Source organism: Acipenser ruthenus, chromosome 24, assembly GCF_902713425.1.
Source record: "Acipenser ruthenus chromosome 24, fAciRut3.2 maternal haplotype, whole genome shotgun sequence".
NCBI lineage: Eukaryota > Metazoa > Chordata > Actinopteri > Acipenseriformes > Acipenseridae > Acipenser > Acipenser ruthenus.
In genome coordinates this window covers 2,204,234-2,230,486 of record NC_081212.1, presented here as the reverse complement: position 1 = coordinate 2,230,486, position 26,253 = coordinate 2,204,234, and the positions used below count along the sequence as shown (strand labels likewise).

The window sequence follows — 26,253 nt, the reverse complement described above, 5'->3', positions numbered from 1 at the left end:
CGAATTGCGTGCGTTTATAGTGCTACTGCCTTCAGGAGGGCTGCACTGTAATGACAGATGCTGCAATTAGACCAGAGAGCTGGTGTGGAGAACCACTGCAGGGCAGGGCTCCACAGATCATGTTACTGCAGCGCTTGCTAAGTGCTTTCAATCTCCGAGAAGCTGCAGCCACTTCACTCCTTCCACAATTACACACGCACGCCAGCACTGAGGGTCATTTGAATTGCATTCAACTTTTACCCACAAACACTGGTCAGCCCAGCAGAGCGTCTTCACCCCTGTCTCAACCCATCTGAATCATTTCTAATCAACGCAGAGCGTGCAGCCTGACAGCTTGCCTCTTTAGGCTTAAGCACAAAGCACTCAGTTTGAAAAATAATGCAAGGAACAAGCCCCAAGTTGATGAATGACCCTGGAGATGAGAACATAAATATACCAGAACAATCGCGATTACGTTTCAGAAGCAATACAGGAGGCTGTGTGGTCCAGTGGTTAAAGAAAAGGGCTTGTAACCAGGCGGTCCCCGGTTCAAATCCCACCTCAGCCACTGACTCATTGTGTGACCCTGAGCAAGTCACTTCACCTCCTTGTGCTCCGTCTTTCGGGTGAGACGTAGTTGTAAGTGACTCAGCAGCTGATGCATAGCTCACACAACCTAGTCTCTGTAAGTCGCCTTGGATAAAGGAGTCTGCTAAATAAACAAATAATAATACGCACCAACGTGCCGCACACTGAACAGTAACTAGGGAGAGCAGGGATGGAACGCATAGAAGTTTGAGGTTATAGAGTAATCTAAACTAAATCAGACACAGCTGAGCTTGTTACCTGTACACTGTGGCTAATCGCAGCTTTTTGTTGAGTCAGAGATGGGTCAAACTGCTATGCAATGGGAGTCTTGGAGTATTTCCAGGGGGCGTTAGCTGACACTCAAGGTTCCTCCAGCCCAGCACTTCAAGTCTTCAAAGTGAAAGATCATGACCTTTCCATGTCATACAGTACGTGAGCCCCCATGTGCTCTGCAGTGTACAGCACAGTGGGATGCTCCGGGAGTCCATTTACACGGAGTCTCTACACCAGTGTGGTCGATACACGCTGACAGGAGTCAACATGGAGCTGCGCTCCACTAATTTGCAGCGCGCTCCGTGACAGGCAGAGAGGAAAACAGGGGAAATAAAAAAGGGTTTATTTTGTTTTACCGTTTTTTTGTTCTGTAAAATAAGCAGCTGTTGTCAGGGAATTATTGATCGATGGACGCAGAGCGAGTAAATCAACTCCACTATGCCGTGCTGATGTGTTTCACTTATTGACATTTTAATGCTGTTGTAGATCACTTCTGGGAAAGAAGACCTTTTAGCAAAATACCCCAGTTCTGCCGATTCCCAGATACATGCAATGAATGTAGCTCTCCCGCTGAGAGAGAGAGGGGGAGAAAGGGAGAGAGAGAGTGAGAGTGAGAGGGGGAGAGAGGGAGAGGGGGAGAGAGAGAGAGAGCAAGGGGGGGAGAGAGAGTTGCCCTTATAGAAACTCAGAGCAGGGCTGGTGTAGTCGCTCACTCCCATGGTTCATAGCAGAGAAAGGGAGTGGGTGCAAATTAATTTCCAGAACAGAACCGCAGTCCAGTGCAGCAGTCCCTGTCCGCCCTGCATTTCAACAAAGAGTTTGTTCCAGCTAGCTCAGTCTTGTGTGAGGAAGGGATTCCTGATCTATCTCCTTGCTATCTTTAGCTTCCTCTCTCTCGCTCTGTGAGTCCAGGGCTGAGCAAGCTCCCAAATGTGTTTCTTGCAAATGGATTTCTATAACAAGACAAGGCTTTGGTGTTCAAAAGCTCCTGGAGATGTGCAACGGTGCCGCAGCATTTAACCCTTAAGTGCCTTCCTCCTTTTGGGTCAACAGCGTCCCATCATAAGTAACATTATAGAACACAGAGGGGCAGATTCAGCCAATCAAAACACAGTTACCACTCTGTTCTATGACTTTAAACGAGGGGCTATAACTTGAACACATTATTGACTCTTCAGTTTGACCGAATATCATTCTAGAGCAAAAAAAATAAATTAAAAAAAATCTATGCAGGTCAAATCTGTTACCACCGATGACCGTACCATATATGGAACACATTTTCACAAAACAACCTACAACTTGGTAGAAAGTAAATGAAGTTCTGTATCTGTTAGGAGTAGATCGCTGTTAGGAGTAGATAACTAGTCAGAGTTTAGGGTTAAGTGGTTCAAGTTATGGATGTGTGCTGTGTTATACTTGGTATGCTTTTACTGGACCGTGGTATACTGCAGGGATGGAAACAAGTCTCCCATTGCGTAGCAGTTTGATCCATTCCTGGTTTTTCTATGACTTTATTAAGACACACCTGAGCTAGTTACAGATACACTGCGGTTAAACCTGGAATGGGTGAAATCGCTGTGCAATTCCATCCCTGATCTGGAGAGAGAGAGAGAGAGAGAGAGAGAGAGAGAGATCACTGCATGTTATCCCAGTCTAGCTAGAATCTGGAAAGCTGAGACTGACAGTGTTAAGATGGGTTTAGTCTAATGGCCTTTCCCAGCGATTAGCTGTGTTAAGGTGTAGTATAGTTAATGAATCGACATTACTGCTGGATCAATGGTGAGCTCTTAGGGCAAGAAAGGCTAAGTTAATGAAAAGGGATTACTCTCTTAGATCAATGAGCCATCCCCCCCCCCCCCCCCCACTCCTTACTGTGACTCAGAAGATGAGTGCAAATCCAGCTTATTGAATCCCTACTGTACTGTGTGTTTGTGCATGCGTGCGTGTCTGTGTGTGACAGTGTGTGTGTGTTTGTGTGTGACAGTGTGTGTGAGTCAGTGTGCGTGCGTGCGTGCGTGTGTGTGTGTGTGCGTGTGTGTGTGCTTGCCATACTGAGCGCCTTCTCAGCACTCGTTCAATATTTCAATACAAAATGGAGCTTCTTGACATTGGGAGGCGAGAAATCCAGTTTTTAATATTGACGCAATTAAAAATAATAATAATAATAATAATAATAATAATAATAATAATAATAATAATAATAATAATAATAATAATAAACTGTAGACTATGCGAAAAGCACGGCATAGCACAGGACATGAAGTTAAAAAGTGTAGCTGAAGGAGCCCTTCACGTGCAGTGGTGTTGTGATGTAGTCCTGCTGTGTATAAACCTGTATCAAAGACCACCTGTGTGGATGGACAAGCTGTTTGCATTGACCACTCTGATGAATCTCTCTGCACTGTATATTACCCATGTTGGAGCACCTTGATGTAAAAGCCCCTGTGCTCCACTCTACAGTGGCTGAAAAAGGAATCTGTTATTCTGTGAATAAAGATCCGTGCTTGCCATTAAATCAATGTTATTCCTGTAGAATTAGAGCCAGATTCCTTACCTCGGGTCTGGGTCTGTTATGAATGCACTGATGTAGGATCGATGCAGGGAAGACCTGTTACATATTAAATAAGCTAGATCAGATGCTGTCTCTCCAGATGCATTCACTTACTGCTCCGGTTTCTCAAGGTGGAAAGATCAAGTCTCGCTAAATAGCACAATGGCACGATCGCGAACTCTAGATTTGAGTTTTGAATGACCAGCTTTATTTTAAGAGGCATTAGCTGCTGTGTATAAAGTGTAATTATATAGAAGGTTTCAGATGTCTCGGAAGAGGATTTCTGAGACGTCCTAACCCTCGCCAGACTGAAGGGGGCGCCACGCCTAGCTCTTTAAACATTCTCCTAATAAGGGCTGACATGAGCCATGTGGGGCTATTTATAATAAATTGTGTTTTTTTTTTTAAATTGAGAATGGTGAAAGGTTTATCCTCTCTTGTTCAGTAGCTGAAGGAAAGCGTGTGGAGTTCTAAATAAAATAAAAAAAATAAAATCAGTGCTGAATTGAGATGGCAGCGGGAGGCAACGCAAGGGGTTCTTTTGAAGTGGCAGGTGGGGAGAGAGAGAGAGAGACAGAGAGACAGAGAGGGCAACCACACAAAGGCATTCTCAAAACAGTGACGGCATTCATTTACAATTAACATTATGAGGCTATTCTTTCAGTAATAATAGGCAACCAGGGGTCGGCACACATTGTGCTGTAATTAAGGCAAATAAAAGCGACCGTGTCCCGCAGTCATGTTCAGTTTACATACTGTACGTGCAATTGCTGCGTTTCTGTGGCATGCTGCTTTCAAAGGTTTGCACTTATTATCAGAAAAGCAGAGCCTGGCAGTAAAGAACTGTTTCTACAAGGGTGTTTTTTTTTCTTTTGATTGTGAAATTTCTCAATCGTGATGTCACTTCCGATGGTCTCGATATCATAAAAATAGGTTGCATTGAAACATTGGGATCGTATTGGAGTGGCTGTGAAATAGCCCTTCTCCGACGAGGCACCAATCTGAATGAAACGAACCTTTATTTTGAGTTGTATTGCTAAGGGCCCCAGTAGCGATGGTTTGTTTGAGTTCCTGTTTGTTTTTGTACGCTGCCCTTAAACAGCTGAATCGAATTTGGCTTTCTCATTTGAACTGTGACAGGGCAGCGCCCAATTAAGGAAGGCTCTTGTTTTCTTGAACCAAGAGAAGGGGTTGCTGAAGATGCATTACATCGATTGCACTGTGTGCATAATCGATCAGGAGGTGACTGCACTTACACTGTATCAAATTAACAATGTATTTGTACAGCATTAGTACTGGCAAGCCTCTCTCCGTTAGAGTCTTATCAGTTAAGAGTTGTCTATTTAAATCGACTGGCATGCATGTAGCAGCAATGGGAAGAGAACTGGTAAAAACTTTCCCATTCAAGTCATTAAAAACCAGGGAACCTTGGCAGGCTGTCGAGCTGGCAACAAACAGATCCGCAGGAAATGAGTGCTTTGGTTTTTGCAGGTTGGGTGATGTGCTAGATACTTTAGATGCACTGATAAAACACTGACACTGACGCACAGTTCTAACCTAGTTAACTCTTTCCTCTCTGCGAGAGACCAGTTACCCATAAAGAGCTATTGAAACTGCATCAGCAAACCACAGCATTAGCACACAATGGATATAGATCCTGATAACGGTATTGATAAATGACGGTGATACTGCCGCCTCTATTGTTGTGCCACTGTAAATGGGAAAATATTCACACTGTGGTACTCTTCTGTCAATGGCAGCCTCATGCTATTGTGCCCTTTTGCTAGTATTGCCACTTAGTTAAACTATGACAAATTCGTAGTCCAAACAGCAATTCATTCATTACATCGCTACAAACAGAAAAAGCATTACGCAATAATAATTATGATTCATTGAGTTTTACTCAAGCGTGTTAACCTGTATGTTTTCCATGTGTAAAGTTTGGTTTGCGTTGCAATGGCTGAGCTGTGAAAACGCCTCTTCAGAAATCCTGGGCTGGGGAACATCAGTCATTCAGCACAGGGAAGGGTTCAATAATAAATATGCAATAGAGATGGTTAACTGGAACTCAATTAGATTCACGCTGCCTGCAAACACCAGGAGCTGGTGCAGAGCGAGATTCAATGAACAGACATGCCGTTGGGATCGACACTGTGATAAAGTAATATTAAACAGATTGCAATGCGCACACAGACAGCAGGATTAAAACACACGCAGCATGCAAGATGCTCATGCAAGCCCGGGACTACGACAGGGTGCTTTCAAGCAGCTGTGCATGCCAATCTCTCAATCTCAGATCTCTGATAAAGTTATACGAAATGTTTCTGCTCCGAAACATTTCGTATAAAGGGGGGGACAATGGCACTAGCTGTAGTCCGGCACGGTGCAGGCCAGACTCAGAGTCAACTCCAATTATAACTGTGCAATTCCTAATGAAATGCAATTACAATGTAACTGCTGCAGCTTAATTGTAACTGTAATTTTAATGGAACAAAATACCACTGGAATTGGAATTTCAGCAAACAATTCTGCTGTCATTATAATTCCAATTGAGCCCAGGTCTGGTGCAGCCAGGCAGACACCAGGAGAGCCTCCCCTCACAGCTCTGCACTTTGAGCCACCTCTGCCTGCCTGCTGTTCACTCCAGGGCCTCTCTGAAGCAGAGACTGATCATTGTTCCGGATGCTGCAGAATTGGGACATGGATTGTGGTCGCGGGGGAGCGAATAGAAATCACGAAACAATTTCTCTGAGCCTGATACAAACCCAAATCTCCAGAGGTGAAAGCAATGAGAAGCAAACCCCAGATACATTACCAGTCATCCGATACCATTGTTAAAATACATGCAGTACGCATGCTAATGCCTGGGCTTGCTAATGTGTGACCCATCACACTGACAGAACTGCTTGAAGCCAGTATGCACGCAATGCAAACACGATCCTGAGTCAGTATGAAACACAGAGACTCTGCTCCACACTGACCATCGGCTGAAGGGCCACTCTGGGCTGCCAGGTTTGCAACTCATTCTGTTTTAATTGTTCTGGCTGACCATTCCCTTGTATACCGTCCTTTTAGGCATATAATGTGCAGTTAGTATGCAACGCACATTACTGAGCAGAATTCCAATGCTTGTATTACACGCACCTCGTGTACGCTGTCAATGCACGGCACACCTTGTATGACAGGAAAAAATCATGCAGAAGCTCTTTTCGTTCACGATACCCTCTGAATCCGCATGCCAGCAAGCGCAGAGCTGGGGAGGCTGGGACTGCTGTGGCGCTGCTGGGTTATTTAGGAAAGAAACCCGTGGAGAGGCTGCTGTCTGTAACACTGTCTGTTGGGTCTGCAGTGGCTTTAACTATGGGGATTTGCATGACAGCTGCCTGCTGGGAGTGTGGTGCAGAGAGGACAGGAGCAGTTTCAGGGTTGCAGGAGACCCCTGTTAACATTACAGCTTGAGCTGAATCCTGATTAAAGAGAGCTTGGGCTTTTCAAAAAAAAAAAACACATTTACATAGATATTTTTCAATAGTGTTCTCTCCGCCAACGTGAGACACCAGGGATTAAAATTCAGAGTTGAGATTCCAACAGTTGGTTAGTTAAGTTCTTCAGATCACCCTTTTGAGACCTTGATTCTTTTTAAATAGCGTGCCGGATCACTGTTTTTGTAGCGCTAGTGCATTATTTAACAGGTGCTGCCCCACGGGCCAGACGTTCGTTCTTTATGCGCTTCAGAGGCGTTTTGCTGCTCTCCTGATCGTTGTCTACTTTAACTTCTCATTTCTAATACATTTTAGTTCAATTTGAAAAGCCCCTGCAGCTTCAGCGCTACAGACCGGCCCTCACTTCCTATGTCGTTCCGTCCCTCTATAGCCACTGTCTCACTCGCCCATCACCCACGCTCCCCCCTCCCCCCCTCTCTCTCTCTCTCTGTGCAGGGTGCGGTCTGGAGTTTTTCCTCATGCTGTGCACCAGTCTGGAGCTGCCTCTGTCCTGGTCCTGCCCGCGGCACTGCGTCTGCTACTCCTCCCCGACCACGGTGAGCTGCCAGGCCCACAACTTCCTGATGGTGCCCGAGGGCATCCCTCCGCACAGCGAGCGCATATTCCTGCAGAACAACCGCATCACCATGCTGCTGCGTGGCCACTTCAGCCCCCACACCGTCACCCTGTGGCTCTACTCCAACAACATCACCTTCATCGACCCCGACACCTTCCAGGGCTTCACCCAGCTGGAGGAGCTCGACCTGGGGGACAACCGCTACCTGAGGGCCCTGGCTGCGGAGACCTTCAGCGGCCTGCCCAAGCTCCACGCGTTGCACCTGTATCGCTGCGGCCTCACCTCCCTGCCCAGCGGGGTCTTCCAGGGGCTGCGCAGCCTCCAGTATCTCTACCTGCAGGTATGGTGTGTGCGGCACAGGGGCCTGCCAGGCGCTGGCTCCAGAGTTGGTTGATTCCTGTTTTTCATTTTCCAGCTTCCCATTCCCTTTTAATCAATTCCAACACATCACTGGTCAGAATTGCAGTTAGCAGTATTCTGTTAAAACGAGCAACAAATTACTTAAAATTGAAGGCACTGCTGTTAGCCAATTAAATTTAAATGAAAGCAGTCGCACAGGCACAATAATGATCGCGTCTTTCCTTTTTCACGGATTCAGTGTATAAAACCATTAAAGAATGTTTCTGTTAATAAAATGACCCATTCTAGACTGCTGTTGAAGAAGCCAGCAGACTGTCTGGTGAACCTCAGACTGTACTCTATTCAACTCCGTGCCGACCCCAACACCCCCTGCCTGCCTGCCTCCCATTCAGCCCCGAGCCTCTCTCGAGCACAGCCTGACAATTCAGATGGAATTTATCCCTGATTGAGTTTAGATTAAAACTCTAGGGAATGTAAAATGAATGCAGTGCTCCCTCATTATAACAATACAGAAGCTGTAGTGTAGAGAGCGTGTGTGTGTTTCGCCTTGCAATGAGAATGCGGGTGAAATTACACAATGGGGCGGGGGTGGGGGGGGGGGGGGGGTGCCACAGCCATGCCGCTGTATAACCTTCTAATAAACTGTGTTATAATGAGGGATCCGCTGCAGCACAGTACAGAAATACTAAAGACTAGGCGCCTCCGTCCCTTATCAGAGCCTTTGTGCAGAAACGTTTGTCCGAGACAGGGATAGGCAACCTTATTCAAAACAGAAATAAGCCCTGCTGACAGGCAGAGAGGGAAGTGCTGTATTAAGACATCGACCTTGTCACACCCCATGCTGCTACAATCCATGACCCACAAGGATGGTTGCATGCGATGGGCTGGCAGCTGCATTGGCGAAGCACTTTCAGGTTTGCAGTGCCTTCATTCTTTAATTGATCTTCAGCAGAATGGTGGAGCCAAGTTTGCTTACCCCAGACCTAAGGTTTGATCAGGTTGCTTTTTCGTGTCTTATGATTGAGTGTTCAAAGCTGTGGATGAATCCACCTGTGGTTGTAGCATCTTAACCTGATTCGTGTTCTCTTCGGCTCGCAGGACAACCGGATCGAGTTCCTCCAGGACAACTTGTTTGCCGACCTGATGAACCTGAGCCAGCTCTTCCTGCACGGCAACCAGCTGTGGAGCCTGCACCAGAACACGTTCCACGGGCTCTCCAGCCTGGACCGGCTCCTGCTGCACGAGAACCAGCTGCAGTGGGTGCACCGAGGGGCCTTCCACGACCTGAAGAAGCTCACCACCCTCTACCTGTTCAACAACAGCCTGGCCGAGCTGTCTGGGGAGTGCCTGGCCCAGCTGCCATCCCTGGAGTACCTGCGGCTCAACGGCAACCCCTGGGAGTGCGACTGCAAGACCCGCTCGCTGTGGGACTGGCTCCAGCGCTTCAGGGGATCCAGCTCCAGCGCTCTCTGTGAGTCTCCCCCAGACCTCAGGGGCAGGGACCTCAAGCGCCTGACCAAGGAGGACTTCCCCAGCTGCTCCGGCTCCGAGTCCCTCCACCAGATCAAGACATGGACCACAGCGGACAAGGTCTCTTTCAAGAAGGACCACCATGGCCGTCATCACCACCCCAGCACCCGCCAGCACCCGCCCCCGCCACCGCCCTCAGACGGCTCGGACGCCCCCTCTTCCTCCGACAAGAGCCCCCCTCCCTCATCCACCGACGAGGGCCACAAGCCCCATGGGGCCCGCAACTGCAGCCGCCAGCGTTACCGGGGGCCCAAGAAGATCCTGAAAGAGGTGCACACCCTGGAGGAGATGGCGGACAAGGAGCCCCAGGAATACCCCGGGGAAGGGAAATTCGGGCACCCCCGGAAGAAACCCAAATGCACACGCCCTCCCCCTCTGCGCCCCCCCAGCGGGGTCCAGCAAGCCAACGGGAGCAGCGCAGCCTCGGGGCAGCAGCACCCCACAGCCTGTTTAATGAATCTCATAGCCTCTGCCCTGCTGGCTGCTGTGATACGCTGAACCGTTCTGCCAAGACCCGCCCTCCCAACGAAGCCACGCCCCTACACTACGCTCATGTGTGTGTGTGTGTGTGTGTGTGTGTGTGTGTGAGTGAATGTGGGGGTTTGGTTTTGTTTTAAATATAAAACAGGACACAAAAAAACGTGACAAAACAACCTCAATGGGAATAGACTGTATGTGCTAGCACTGCCACAGATTTGATTTAATTTTTTTCCTAGCAGAAAGGGCCAAACTTTGGAATATATTGAATAAAACAAAACTATGAACACCTGGAGTGATAAAATACAGAACTGAATGAAATCGAGAAAGTTTAGACATCTTAGTTGTGACTCGTGGTGGGAGTCAAGGGAGCAGAAAGAAGACTTTTTAGGTTTTTAAAAAAAAATAATAAAAATTCTGCCGAACCTCTAGTAAGTAGGGGGCAAGAGATCCCCCAAACACACACAACCCTCATCATGGAGCACATTATTAATAATCAATACATTGAGTAATCAATCAATAGATTGATAAATGATAATGAAATAAAAAAAAATTAGAAATAAAGTATTTACAAAAGTATCAGTGATTATTCCGTTATGCTACATTCCCCATAATTCTCTTTTTACATTAAGTTACATTATATTCCCCATAATTCTTGTATTTTTGTTTTATGTACTTAACTGATATCATGAGTTCGTAATGATCAGAGTTAAAAGTAACAAAATGAACTAAACCTATTGGTAAGTCATCAGAAAGACTTCTATGCCTCTAGTTTGTCTTTCTACACAGTTTCCCTTAAGAAAGGCATGTTTACCATACTGGAAAATGATTCAGCTTATTATTTCCATTTCTGTTTTCATGTTCCTTAAGTTTCAAACACACAGCGAGCTCGGGGGGGTTTGCAAGCGCATACAAGTGAAATATCCAGGAGGTTGTCAGAACAAACTTTACTTTCCCCGTCTTCAAGGAGTAAACGTCAGTGTTGGACCCGATATTCTTTGGGATCAATAATACTACAGAATCCTCCCTTCTTCCCTCAAGGACACGAGGAGAGATAGAGTTCAAATACAGACCAAGAGCTGGCCTAAAACCAGTCTAGAATGTCCTATAACATGGGCCATTGGCGTTCTAGAATGACCTAGATCTGGACTGGAATGGTCTAGAACTGGATAAAGAAGCTTGGAGCAAGACAGTGGCTTCTGGGGCACACCCAGATAGACATTCCAGTAAGCAGGCAGGCAGATCCGAACCAAAAGAGATGCTGTATGTATGCTGATCTATAACAGTAATAATAATGATAATTATATAAATATAATAATACGAATTACAGGGTCTCTGTCCAATGTGGGGGGAGTGTTTTTGTAATGTCTTCTCACTATTCTTTAATATCAATGCACAGCCTCGCCCCCCATTACTGAACTGTACTGTATGTCATTAAAAAAAAATACATCAAACAAGCGAACTGTTTATAAATGATATTAAAAAGTATATCTTCTTATGCTAAGGATTGCTGCCTGTCTTTAATTTCCACAGAATCATTAGTGAAGACAAACAAGATCGCTAACTTTTATGTCAGGGTATTTTTCAGTTCACGGTTTTAGTTGGTTCGTCTGTCCTCCTTTGAATGATGTCACTGCTCTGAAGAACTGCAGCAGAGAGACAGAGAGACAGACAGGCAGAGAGACAGACAGACAGAGAGACAGACAGAGACAGACAGGCAGAGAGACAGACAGACAGAGAGATAGACAGACAGAGAGACAGACAGCGTCATCTTTAAAGTCCCAGGCTGACACTGACACACTGATCCATGCTTTTGTAATCGCTAGGGATGACTGTTTTAATTCCTTGTTTGCTGGTCTCCCTGCTGCCTCATTAAATACACTGCAGCTGATACAAAATGCTGCAGCAACAATACTTTCACACAGCAAGTGTATTTCCCCAGTTTTAAGGTCACTGGATTGGCTTCCTGTGAAGCAGCACGCTGATTTCAAAACACTGCTTCTCAAGTACAAGGCTATTCCTGGTTCTGACCCTGCCTGTCTGCATGACTTTACTATACTTTACTACACTTTACCACACTGCAATAAACGTATCGGGGGACCAAAAATGAGGTTAAGCATCCCGCTTGCTAGGAAACATGTTTATAACTGCAACTCAGCCAGGGTTAGGAAGAATCGAATGCATCATTTTTATTACATTGGGATCTGGAATGAAAAACAAATGCCTTTTCAAAAAAAGTATCCCCAGTATAAACCCAAAAGCCATTTAAAACAAATGTCATCTGTAAAAAAAAAAATACTCTGTTGCCATTGCTGACAGCATGGATACTCCTTTTGTTAACGTTGCCACACATTCAGCTCCGCAGCCTGACTGCTGCTGCAGTCAATTCAGACCGAAGCCGGCTGTGATGTGCGTGAATATGGATTTCATCTTAACGCTTATCCATGAGGGGAATCAAAAATAGAGCTTTAATAAGAAACAAATGGGTTTTTTGTGTTGAAATCAGCACTGGATTTGTTTTTAATACACTGTGTGACATTGACAAATAAGCTGACCAAATCCATTTCAACTCCCTGTAATAGTCTAGAAGAGGGGAAGCAGAAAGGTCATTTATGCCAAGTGCTGTATTTATTAATTTACCCACATATTAGCATAATAATACAGTTAATTTCATATTGGGTCCTGCGGCCCTTGTTTTTAATTAGAGCCCTCAGTGTGACAGGCATTTGAATTGACGTGCTAGCATAGTGACTGACAGAATGGCAGGGAGACGTGCACCAGCCTCTCTCTGCGTACACTGGCACACTTCCGCCACAATGCCAACGGCAAATCTAGTCCTTTCTTTCTGATTCAGGAGTTCATTTTCACCGCCTTGAGTTCAGTAATCTGATGCACGCTGTCGTGCCACACAGTCATGTGCAAATGTATTAGAACACCTCATGATGTGTTATTTCTATCCCTTATATACCTGCCTGCATGAAAACACTTCTGGGGGTGAGAATTTCAATTTCCACTCAGTAATCAATGGTACAGAAACAATAGGCACTCCTGTGTGAAAATGTTACACCACTGAATTAATCAGGCATCTTAAACAACTTTTAAAAAAAGTCTCCATGTGCGTCTCTGTGTTCCTTTTCTGTTTCTCTATATAGTAAGAGAATTAGAATTCAATTAGAAACTCACTTGCCTGTTTTGGCAATTTTCTAAGATGTTCAGTTCCAGTGGTTTCATACGAACAAGTCAAAAGTACAGAAGCATCCTGTGCACCCTGCTGGATATAGGCTAGCACTGCGATAGGAAAATACACCCTCCCCTTCACGCAAACTGTTTTAAAACTTCAAAAGATGTAATTAAGGGGGGTATGCTGGTACGAATTGGAGAATCTGTGTTTGCTTGATTAAAGTATTGAAATTGATGCACCCCTTGTAATGAAATTGCAAGGAGGGTTAAGGTCTGAAAACAGCTTCCATATCCAGAATCGTCCGTATAGCCATCCCTTTAGAGATTGTTCTGTGCTACATATTGCATGTGTTTAAAAACCACAGTCTGGTTCTCAATACTAACACTCAAGTCTGTGTCTGCATCCCGCTGCAGTTCACGCGGTGATCCCCCAGGTGGCGCTCTGTGTCTCTGCAGTTTGACTTTGCGCTGCGGTTACCTCCCATTCCCTTCCTGTCTCCCGGGAGCCAATTAATGCAAGGCTTTTTTTTTTTTGGTTTTAAACATGCAAATGAAGTTCTTGCTGTAAATTTTTTTGTTCCCTTTATTATTAATTAAAAAAGGAAAGCGCTCAAGTCAGCAGGCTTGGTTTTTTTTTGTTGCTTGCTCTAATTTCATCGCCTCTCTTTCTGCTGCTCCAAGCCACAGGCAAAATCCAGAGTTCCTAAAAATGCAGATTATGCAGTCTGCAACGTTCCCACCCCTTTCTCTCCCAGAGACTGGGGGACGAATGCGTTTCACTTTTAACTCCTCGTCTCCTTGTAACAGCAAGCAAACGAGGGTCTGTCTGTGTTGCTCCCCCTCTTCATTCATAACACCCCTCTGAAATGTTTCGTGCAATATCAACATTTAAATATATTATACAGGAGATTCTATCCTGGGATTACAAGAACATTACCAGATAGGCTTTACATTCACCGCCCTGTAATGTGTAACACAATCCAGGCAGGAGAGCAGGGGGTGGCCTTCCACTCCTGGCCTTTCTTCCAACCCTGTCTAAACTGTTTAAATGAACCAATTAATCCAGACCCTGAAGTGGTTCATTATCTCATTTTTACCCCATTGTATAACACAGTCAGGGCCAGGGTCGGATTTCATTCCTGTTTTCCAATTCCAATTCCAATTCCAGTTCCAATTCAGATTCCAGTTCCAGTTCCAGTTCCAATTCCAATCTCCCCCCAGCCAGGGCAATAGCTACACCTGCACTTACACAATCAAACAATATCTATTACTGTGGACCGTTTCAAAAAACGCAAGTGTACTTAGGAGCGTGTCACAGTAAATGTGCAGATATTAATTGGTATTGTTATTATTATTACAAATGGGACTTCAGGACGTAAATTCCATTTCCTTCTCATGATAGAAATTGATCTGCGAGAGCACTTTTCCCCTCCGTTAAGTAATGATAAATATTAATAATAATAATAATAATAATAATTATAAAAGGTTCGTTTAACGCACGGCTGGCCGGAATGAGATTTAAATTGAGGAGGGTCTTCAGCAGTTGATTGCGTGGCCCTTGCCTCCTCCATGAACTCTTCTCATTTCCGTTCTTCAGTCCAGCTCTCTCCTGCTCTCCTGGGCTGCGTCGTTGAGAGGCGTGCTTTACTGACCCTGTCCTGTTAACAGCAGCCTGCTCGCATTAACAGAGCTTAATCGAAAAGCAAACAATCCCACCACCTCCTGAACATGCAGCTCCCCCATCAAAACAAATGGGCTGGCGTGGGTTATAGCACAGCAAGCCGTTCACAACAAATTAACTACCTGAATGTGCTGCCCAGGAACCCGTGACAAAGAGAGAAGCCTTACTTCCATATGAAGCATGAAAGGGTTCAGATGTATTCTGATTTATAGCTGTGCTACACTACCTCTCCAGCTTGTCAGCCTATATCCAACCAAATAAAACATTCATTTCTCCAAACATCCCAAAGAGTGAATTAGAGAGTGCGCTCACGCAGGATACCAGGAGAATCACCATGCTAGATTAGATACAGGCCAACAAACACATGCCTTGTGTCGAAAACATTACTATGGGAGCACGAGGTCAAAGGGTCGGGCCACTCCATTCTCAGCTCTCCATCCGCGCTTTGTGCCTTGCAGAAAAATCAAATGACCCAGCATATCTGGAGCGAGAAAAGGCCTGACTTCAGTGAATATCAGGGAAATCATTTACTCTCACACCAGGTGCGTACTGTGGTGTGCTGTAGTTCACAGAGCCTTTCAGTGTCTGCTATTTCGGCCGCGCGCAGCTCCATTGTACGAATTCGACATGACGTCACCCAAAGGTGTGCAAATGTGGGGGCGAGATTGTGGCATCGCCTTTAATTAACACTCCGTCAGATCAAAGCAGCTGTGCTTTAATTAAAATCGAACTGTTAGGAATCTAAACACGCGCACACACAAACCGTTCCCTCACCTGGCCCCCAGATCCCCACTCAATCAGAATCATAACTCAGTCCTCGCTTTTTCTAGTTCTGTTTACTCCAAACTATTTGATGCTGGTTGTTACTTATTTGCTGCGGCTCTCCAAAGACCCCCCAGACACCTCGCGTCAGACTTGCTCTGCATGCAAAGACTGCCTCACCTGCATCAGCAGAAACATCCGCCAGCGAGAACATTTCCATTTCAAGGCAAGTGCTTTCTGCCCCCTCCCTGACGAGGATTGGAAACCACAGGTTAGCGGGTAACACTCAGAACTTTCTTTCCGTGAGGTTAGCAATTAAAGCTAACCTCAAAGCACAATCATTCTTTCCCGCATGGTATTTATCATTTATAAACTAATTAGTTTGTATTTGATGGAAAAGCAGGGCTAATAACGTAATAAATAAGGCTTCCTGTACCTCAGACAAGGCTGCTTCTCTCTCTCTCTCTCACCTCCCTGCTGTATTCATTATTACAGGGTAAGATCTCTGCAAATCTCAATAACATTTTTTCTTTGAGTGAATCAAAAGAATGCGTGTCTTACTGCCTTTACAGTTTAAGGATAGCATAGGAAGGCTTATGTGCACCACCATGGAGAGGGGGACTGTTTCTGCTCTGCTCTTCAGTGCCACTCCTTCAGCATCTGAGGAGAAAGAGGAATGACAATCAGACGAGACAGGGATCAGGGGAAATGCGAAAGGGACAGGACACTGCGGGACTTCACATTCAAGCACCAGCACCAGATTTGAAACCTGGCCAGGTAAGCTAACTTTTAAACACGCTGGGGTGTTTTGTAAGCATTACTATACAGGCAGTGGAGCTGAATGAAAGCCTCTGGAATTGCAGTATAAGGGGTTTGAATCATGTTTAGAATCCGGGTCCGCAGTCCTGCTGCCACACAGCTGCTTTCTAATTAGCTGTGCGGAGCTGCATTGATTTTGTGAGTGCGGTCTGCGGTCTAATTGAATACGTACGTCTCACAACCCCACGCTAATCTAATAGTGAGGGGGGCACAGCTCCACAGCTCCCCATCCTGGGGTTCCCTGCGCCTGCACCTCAATATGTACCAGCGTGATGCGTGACTCGAATCCGGTACAGAGATAGTTAGTTATTGATTTACTATTTTGTTTCATGTTTTTTTTTTTTAATACACTGCCAGCCTCCTTACTTTCCTTATTGAGGTGAATACTTGATGATGAGCCAGCCCTCCCCCTGTAGAAATTCACAAGAGGAACCCCATATCCCAAATCAAACCCCAAGTCTCTCCTGGTGTGCCCTGCAGTGGCCATGAAGCCTCGTCTCCTGAAACCAAGTTTCAAGTCACAAAGTGGCTCCCTGTATAGCAGAACACTGTTAGGAATTTTTCCAGCGTATGAAGCTGCAACGTTTGCCTACCAGACGAATAAGAAAGTCGTTCAGTTTTACTTGCCCTACTTCTTTAGGGCATGAAGGGGTTAACGGGACGATGACAGCAAGTGAGAGATGGGAATTCATCGCACGAGAATCCCACCAAGGTGTGACATGAACTGGCAGACAGCTCCGACACCGCGTCTGGGAAAAATCAGAACATTCCAATTAAATCCATTTCATTAATTACAAACGAACACAGCTCCGCGGCGTTTGTGTGATTCACACTCAACCCTGTGCTGACGTGACAGTCAGCATGTACCGGTCCCACTGATCGCTCTAGATGGAGAGCTGAGAATGGAGTGTTTAGAGTAGTGGTCAATATTAAGGTGCAGGATATTAACATGGCTAGGGAGCTGAGTATTCTTACAGGTAGGAAATGCAATCGAAGGAGGTATGATATAAAGGAGGGCTCCAGTGCTTGCCCCCCTGCTGTATGTTGATGGGGATCTCTGTAATATCCAGGATGCACTGCTGCAGAGTCGTGCATAACCTCTGCCCTGCGACCTTTAAAAACAAACAAAAAGAATGAAATAAAACCGCACGGACTGAGCAGAGCCACACAATATCCGCCAGGATGACATTTGAAGGAACAATGGTTTCGATCCTCATTACGAGAGACTCCCTGGGTGCCTGGGTTTGCTCTGGTGTTGCTGGAAGAGGACGGTATCCAGGATGCATTGGAACAGAATGCCATGCCGCTGGGGCTTGGGCACAATCCTGCTCGATCTCGCGGACAGCAGGGCAGGACAGAGCCCGCTAGTCAGGGGATGAGGGAGGAGTGCTTGCACCCACCTCCACACACACCCCCAATAGCACTGCACTGCTACACTGCCTGGTTTGAACCCTTTGCATGTCGGAGTAGTGTTCTCAGTCTGCTAATAGGACCACAGCTCTACAAAAGGAGAGAGCCCACCTCAGTCCTGAGCCAAGCCCTCCCTGCCTGTCTGCCATTCAGTCCTGGGCCTCTCTCAAGCAGGCAGTGACAGTAATGCTGAACTGCATGGTGGCTCTGATGTGCGACGTGGAGCACGCTAATGCACAGCGGCTGATGGCTCACCATCTCATTTTACTTGAGCAGCTGGATTTCAACCCAGTGCTCCGGAGGAGACAAGCATGAGAAGGACGGTGCTAGAATGAACCAACCAGTCCCTTCAGAACCACTTGCTTGGATGCATTGTCTGCTTCTCACAGCTTACTTGACAGGTGGTGACACTGGCACAGCAATCCCTGGCAAGCTTGAGTGGGAGTGGCTGCCATCTAGCGAGAGCCCATGGAAGTGCATTTTCCGACGCAACCTACAGTGTTCAAATATACTCGTGCAGCAGTAACGTTTAAGAAATTCAGAAACACATTTTCTTTGCACCCCATCAACGATCTCAAAAGATTCTTGAAATACAGGAATGCAATTTTGAGTGCCTATCACAACTCTCAAGGGTTTTCTATTACTAAAAGAACAGGAAAGTCCGAGGACAGAAGAGAGCTTCAGCTCGTTAAACTGGTTAAATGATAATGTCAACTCCGCTTGCTGTCACAGTTTATGCTCAGTCCCTGTGAAGTGATACTGAGTGGGTCTGACTGCCTTTAAGAAAGGTATTACCTTTCATGCATGTACTGTACTGTAGGAAACCAGTTTCTCAGAATCAGTTTCTATAAAACGCTGTCATTACTGGTATAGTAAAAGCATTGTATTTGATTTCTGATTCCCTTCCTGAGCTGTAGCAGAGCTTTAAGGTGTCACTCATAGCCTCCTATGCAGCTGCTTCAAGTACTTACAGGAGCTTGCATCTTTGAGGCAGGCAGAGATCAAGGGAGGAGAATGTGTCTGCAAAATCTAAACAGCAAACTGGGCTTTCTTACTGAAAAAGCCGAGGGCACATCACGACAGACTGTGGAAAAACGTGTTACTGGCTTGCTGGCTTAAACCAGAACGATTCTCTCAATACAACAGTTAGTCAGTTTAATACTAACACTGTATTAAACATCAAAATGAGCACGCAATACGTCAAATGCATTTTATGAGCAGAATTTCCCATTTCGAAGACCCAGAGTGTGCAGTCTTCATTCCTGTGGTCTAATCCGAACCCTAACCTACCCTGTGGTTACATCATTCATCAATTCTTCCTTTTGTAACTTCTCTCCATTACAGCTTTGCTATCCTCGCAGTCCATGCATGTGTGTATTGATTGATGCTTTTCGATTGTCACAGTCCTCTGCAGCCGTCTTCTTCCCATTGCTTGAAATCATGTGACGCAGCCGTCTCGGTTTCAGTCTGGGATGCAGGGGTTGTGACCAGCAGGGCACCATCACGTCCCTTTTCAAATGCTCATCAAGCTTTCCCACCAAGTACCAGCTAACAGCTCTCGGTCTTCTATAGAGCACGGTCAAGCAGCTGACACTGGACTCGAGGCTGCTCCCCTTTAGAATCGAGAGGTAAAGAGTTGAACTTTCTGATCAAACCAACTGTGTGATGTTGCATGAAACGCTGTAAAGGATATATTTAAAAATGAAGAGAAAAAGAAAAAAAACCCTGCTGCCTGCCATTTGTTTCCAAAGTGCATGGGAGATGAGACGTCAGGTTAAGTTATATTATAACCGCAGCACATTCCCTCGGACTCAGCGTACCAGGCCTGCCTGTTATCAGCCAAGCGTTTCCACAGCTAGAGCCAGAGTCCTGCAAACTGAACAAGACAGTAAATGGTAACGCGCGTCAGTAGAACTAATGTATCTTAAAACATGTATCGGCGGGCTTGGTTTGATGGGTCGGTGGTGGGGGAGGGATGGAAGGAGTGGGAAAGGGAGCGGGGGTGTGAGCGAAGCAGGAATACAGCAGCACCCTGCAGCCAGCTCACTGCTCTTGCAGCTTGTCTTATTGGATGTGCTGTGGGTCTGATGTACTGACTTTAGCCAGGCCAAAAAAGTCTTTCTGAATTTAAGAGAGGGAAGGAGGAATGGACACAGTAAGTGTGAGAGCAGAGGGGGGAGGGAGAAGTGTGGGAGAGGGGGTAGAGAGAGACGGGACGAGAGGGGAAGGGTGAGAGAGAGAGGGGGGAGGGGAGAATGATACAAACAGTACATCATATTCAGAAGTAGCAAGCAAAGAGTTTAAAGCCCATTTGTTTTCTTCAGCTTCTCTTTGGTTGTCAGAAGGCTCCGTACAGCACTTGGCATGAAAGGTGGAAAAAAAAAAGAAGTCAATTGGAGTTAGCTGTTGATATTTATCTTCTTTCACCCCAGTAGCGTGGGGTGACATTGCTGAAGGCAGCTCTGTGTGGAGATTTGATCTGATACACCATTTTGCACTTTGATGGTAGAACTGTAAGGGACTAGCAAACAGCAAGTCACGGTGTGAGCGAGCGCTGACTAAAGAGATCTTCAATCCCCCGAGTTCAGCACTCTTTATGAGGGGGAGTGGGGTTAGGCAGGGCTGAGAGATTGCTGGAGATTCTGATTTCTGATTCCAGATGTTCTGCTTATTCTGTACAAGTATTTCAGCACGGCGCAGCTCCTGCACACCAGGCACTGTTATTAAAACAGATTTACTGTTTAGTAAATATCGTTTAATCCTTGTTTAATACCCAGTTCACAGGAGCTGGCAGGACAGTCAGTACTGTTAGATCATGAGTGCAATGCAGGGCAAGCTCAGCAAACTGAACTATCAAATGCATTCACTAGTCCTGTCACTAATAATGCTCATCATTATTCTTCACTGGATTTCTTGCCCTAGTTAGGTAGTTTTCACAGCAGCTCTGAATTCAGCTGACAGCCAATTAGAGCCAACTATTGAAAAAAAAACATTGCATGTCTAAACATCACAAAATGAATGGTAATATAGAGAAAGAAAGGAGGTATACCTGCAGTGTACAAAAATGAAAGTGTTTTTTTTTTTTTTTTTAATGTACACAAAAGGTTGAATAATTAAAAAAATATATATTTATTTCAGGATGTGTTGGACAAAAGCCCTTCTGCTGTGCAGAAAGAAAAGTAAACAGCGCAGTAAACTTATTTTTCAATATGCATATATATATATTATTAGAGCTATTTATCTTTTCACAAAGTTAAAAGTCTTGCTCCTTAACTTCCACCCACATCTTTGTGTCGTTCTTCTTCACTCAGTGGGCTGGGTCAGTCACCCAGAGGATCTGGCAGGCTGCTCCGTTTCACAAGCCTTGATCCATGCTGTTCATACTGTGTACTGAGGGGGTGGGGTTCCTGAGGAGGGTGTATTTGTGTGTTTGCTGCTCCTCTGTCTCGAGCAAGGAGTCAGCCCCATGCCCGCAGGAATTAGAAATTTTAATGAAAAACACAACCTTGTGATTTCAAGCCAGCAAACGCTGGCCGAGGTGCTGTACTTAATGAGACAAGAGAAATGGGCCAGACCCCCCCCCCCCCCCCCCCTCACATTGACAATATCACAAACTCACATGCACACACAGCACAAGAAACACACACCCGGACACAATCTGCCACGTCTTGCACATAGTTATTATAAATCTTGTTTTCTTTCCCCCCCTTTAACAAATTATTTGCATCCTTTCTGCAAAAGTTATCCAGTACTTAAATAAAATAGTAATAGAATCTGATTTTAAGAACGTCGGGAGTTTGAACCAGTTTCTACGCTTCTTTCATCTCGAAGGGAGTTGAGAGAAAAAGCGGAGGGAGACTAGAACCCTGTCATTTAATCATCCGTAATAACAGATGTGTCTCGCGGAGGAGGGGAGTCGAGTCGATTTGCTGAATAATAGCAACAAATAAAGAAGAAACGTGTGTGTGTGTTGCAGTGGGAGAGTGACACGCCTGCGAGCTGTAATCTGCGGGGTCTGTCACACTCCTGACAGTGACAGACAATGCTGTGTCGCTGTGAAGACGCCTCTTCCCTGCCATCAAGACAGGCAGTCAGAGACAGGCAGACAGCAGAGGCGTCGTAGTGCAAAATCACAAGGCCCTTACAATTAGGGAGGGGGTGACTCCATCTTCTAGTCTATTGTTAGTCAAACACCCCAAACCCACGACAAACCCATAGTGCACAGTGGTACCCGGTGGTCAACTATTGTAACTACACTTTAAACTTCAGGATTTTAAAAATGCTGAGAAAGTCTTCTAATCGAAACATTGGTCATTAAAATGTTTTTTGTTTGTATTTCTGTAAGGGATTTTAACTTTGCACAGCCCCGTCATGCATATGTTAGAAACTGCAGTTTGCTGAACTGCCCGGCCCTCCAATGCATCTCAGCGAATCCATCTTCCATGTCGCTATTGTTCTTGATGTGGTTTTTTTTTTTCTTCGGATGTTTTTCTTTGTTCTGCCTGTGCTCGGAGATCACAGGATCTTCAATAGAGGCGAACGAGAGTCTGAATTACCCTTTTTATTGTCTTTGTTCAATTTCAATGAAGTTACTTTAACCAGGATTAAACTCTACTGAAGTATCTATCTCATTAGGGGCACCATTTTTTGTTTTTAAAAGCCAGGGAATGTAAGCAGGACCGTCCCACCAGCGTGAGGGGAAAAGTGAGGGGGTATAAATTACACCCACCCACCACATCTTCACATGGAGGGTCCTGGCAAGACCCTCTCCTCGACTTCAACCTTTTATTCGTGTGACACTGTAGCTAATTTCACTTTGTCAGAGTGCAGAAAATACACCGGAGATGGAAAGCCCAGCTCCACAAAGACAGTGATAAAGGGAGCAGTGAAGAGGCCGCCAAAGCTGATAAAGGGCAGAGTAAATCATTAGAAAACCTTCAGGAGGAATCTATTGAAATTGAGGGGTTTTTTTGTTTTGTTTTTTTAAACTATTATGCTGTCACTTTGGTTGATCCAGCCATTTAAAATGGATGAATCTGGCATTCTTGGTCCTAAAAACAATTATATATATATATATATATATATATATATATATATATATATATATATATATATATTTTATTTAGAAAATGTCAAGTACATTTAAATTAAAATACCCCCCCCCCAAAAAAAATAAATAGAGAACTGGTCAAGAAGGTGGCATATGACACAAAACAAAAAAAAAATATTGAAAATGAGCACAACCAAGACAACGCGTTTCAGTTGTTCCCATTATGAGACGTCAGTGACCCCCCCCCCAGTTTGTTTTGTACCCAGTCTAGGCAGCTCTCTGCTCCACACCAGTACAGGGACACACACACTGCACTTGACTAGAATGGGGCAGCAGTGTGGAGTAGTGGTTAGGGCTCTGGACTCTTGATCGGTGGGGTTCACTGCTGCTGTACCCTTGAGCAAGGTACTTTACCTAGATTGCTCCAGTAAAAACCCAACTGTATAAATGGGTAATTGTATGGAAAAATAATGTGATATTTTGTAACAATTGTAAGTTGCCCTGGATAAGGGCGTCGGCTAAGAAAGAAAGAAAAATAAATAAAAATAAACAAACTAGCAGGAGCTCAGGTGGCCATGCTTGCAAGGTGCAGCACCTGACCCACTGAGGTACATTGAAAAGCCATCTCACACCACAATCAATTACTGCTAAATCAATACAGTGCCGCTCGGGGAGCAGGGAAGTGCTCTCGTTACTGCCCTTTCATTGAGCCGTCTGTCTGGGCTTTGATTTGCTGCTGACCTGCCGTCCCCCTCCACTGGTTTTAATGATTCCTTTGTAGAGTGAAGCTGCTCCCTCTCTCTATTGTTGACAAATGGCTTGAGAAAGCTGCTGCCCGGCAGCCGAGGAGTTGCACGGCGCACACAAATCCCGCGTGTACAAAACACATGCATGTGTGGAAGGTCATCAGGGTCAAACACGCGTTATTTAGCACACTTCAAATACTTTGTACAAGTTCTAATTTGACTTTGGTAAGTGTTGTAATTCTAATTAGTACATGTCCTAATTTGGCCAATCGGATCACTGTAAATGAAATAAGAACCAATGAATTTAAAGAGAATAGTATGTGTAATAAATGATCCAATTAAAAATCTCCTTGCATCTGCCATTCCCGCCCAGCTCGTGGTGGTATATGGACTTGGCCCTGGGTAAAGTTTAGCAAACCCCACTGTAACTAATATGTCATTTTAAACAAGTGTTAAAAGATCTGACATTGAATTTAATATTAGCTATGGTAACTCAATATTTTAGTGTAAAACTGAAATATAAATTAGAAAATAAATTTTTTTTAAAAATAAAGATTGTGCACCTTGTTAACTGAACCACGTCACAGTCATCATGGTGGGTCTCAAGAAGACAGCAGCCCTCAGCAAATCTAGATTAGAAAATCTCTCACCGCCATGATTTGCAACTTCCTTTATTCTTTGCAAGCGTATTTCGTGCCTGAACTTAAATGTTATCCCAAAAGGGGCTTGGCTACTCATGCTGCATGACTAAAATGACCAACCCCTACGTCAGTACTGCTGTAATATACTTAGTTCATCTACATTGATTTAAAACACATTCTATTGAATGTATTCAGATTGATCCAATTCAAGAAGTGTACACAATATTTGAAACATGTGCTAAACAGTGCTTTGACGCAGATGGCCTTCCATACACATGTACAAACACACAGACAGAAAAAATCTGATCATGAAGAGCGCTCCAGTCTCCTTCACCATCCTTAAATCATTTTAAACTCTGATGCTTTAAAACAGCGCATTAAAACTCTGTCCAGGTGGGAATCTCAAGTTCTGGGTGTGCCTGTTTGTCAGCACAACTGAAGTGTCCGCGCCTGGAAAGATCAACGCTCCTGAAGCCCGCAGCTGTGCAGTCTTTGAAAAACAAAGCAGCAACATCTTGAAAACAGGCACTCTCATCGCTAGGTGTCATCCCCACCTCCTCCACTATCCTTCCATCAAAGTGAAATCTTCAGGTGTCTCCCTATCAGTGGTAAACATTACCATATCACAGAGTGCAGCATTATTATTATTGAGCTGGATCTGTGGGTCCTTTGTTATGATAAACAGTGTTAAAAGGTTGCATGTTTTGAAGTAGTTCCGCTTATTAATAAAACATCAGGGCAGTTTTTCATTCTGAAAAAGACACGCATTACAAAAAGCAAGATAAATTATGATTATGAAGCTCAGAAATTCATAAAGCTTGCAGGGACCTACCTTGGGTGGGCCCACCGCAGCTAAAATTAGCTTTGAACCTGAAACAGTGCGTCATCCACCCCAGGTGTTACTTTCAAAAGTGGCAAACAGAGCACAAGCCATGAGCCGGGCTCAGCTGCAGTCGGCCGGATCAACGCTGCAGGTTACTGGGCTTAAAAAGAGCGGCAGTGAAAATGAAAAGAAAAGGATCGCCCGCTGTAATGCCAGTGATAAAACTCCCCCGGCGACGTGCATTTAAAAAGGAGAAAAGCAGCTAGGAACACTGTATCTGTATCCTGCAGGCACTAGATAAATATACTTCACAGAGCCAAGCGTTCTGCTGCTGCTAAAATTTGACAAACGTGTGTTCTGATTTCCAGTAGGCTGTATGTAAAGTATACAGTATATTAAAATGTAGTTGGGATGGTCCATCTGTAAAACCACCCAATTGGAAATGCAACAATTAGCAGAAACAGGCATAAGGTAATTGACCAGGACGTACTGTATAAAGGGTCTCCAATTTTGAATTATAAAACAGTTTATCATCAGGTCAATTTAAATTAAAATTGTAAGTGCAAGGGGTGGGGGAAACAAAAACACACGTTTTGCTTAAGACCATCGATCTACAGGACACAGTATGTGAACAGCTGAACACAAAAGCTTTTCTTCCTGACCTTACTGCACACTTATGCAAGGAGTAGCTTCTGGGTAGCTGCCTTTCAGCAGATCCTGTGCCAACAGCAAGTAAATGAAACTAACCCCGATATAGCTTCACAACAACTCCGCTCCCGAGAAGCCAATTAAGATGGAGGGTCTTTACAGGGCTTAGCGGGAATCGAAAGTCCGAGCCATGAGCGAATGAAGGGAGGCCACTTGAAGGCAAATTCAATTGGAACAAGCTGGAAGCAAATCTAATCTGGGACTCGATCCATGCGAAAAACACTGCAAACTCCCATTCCTGTGGGGAGAGCTTCGTTTTGCACAAAGCAGCAGCAATCAATTCTGTGGCCAACATCTTTCAAAGCGTCAGAAAAGAGTCACCTGTATCGCAGTCACCGCTGGGTCTCCACAGCGGAGTTCCCACAGCCCTGTTCTGGATACGGTCATCGGTCTGGGTGCTGTTCTATCGACTGCCCTGCCCTCCCCTCCCTCTGCAAGGTGCATGTTTTTTCCATGCCTTAGTAATGAGAATACAGCATAGTTGGAACCAGCACAAAGTCAACAGGCGGTTACCACTACTGCCCTGCAACTAACGCATTGAGCTGTGCAAAACAAAAGCAGCTACAGCACTGTTTTACTTCAGTAAGGCCCAAAAACAAATTCAGCGACTGGCAAT

General features: G+C 45.1%; 1 protein-coding gene across 1 annotated transcript in view; it reads left to right on the top strand.

Annotated features, from left to right (window-relative positions):
* LOC117429579 (reticulon-4 receptor-like 1) overlaps positions 1-11,274 on the top strand; it is a 52,116-nt gene extending 40,842 nt beyond the window's left edge. Inside the window, exons 2-3 of the mRNA XM_034049250.3 lie at positions 7,330-7,790; positions 8,909-11,274. Of these exons, the coding sequence (XP_033905141.3) occupies positions 7,330-7,790; positions 8,909-9,838 (1,391 nt within the window). The 3' untranslated portion in view covers positions 9,839-11,274. The remainder of the gene's footprint in view (positions 1-7,329; positions 7,791-8,908) is intronic.
* Positions 11,275-26,253: the final 14,979 nt, after the last annotated feature.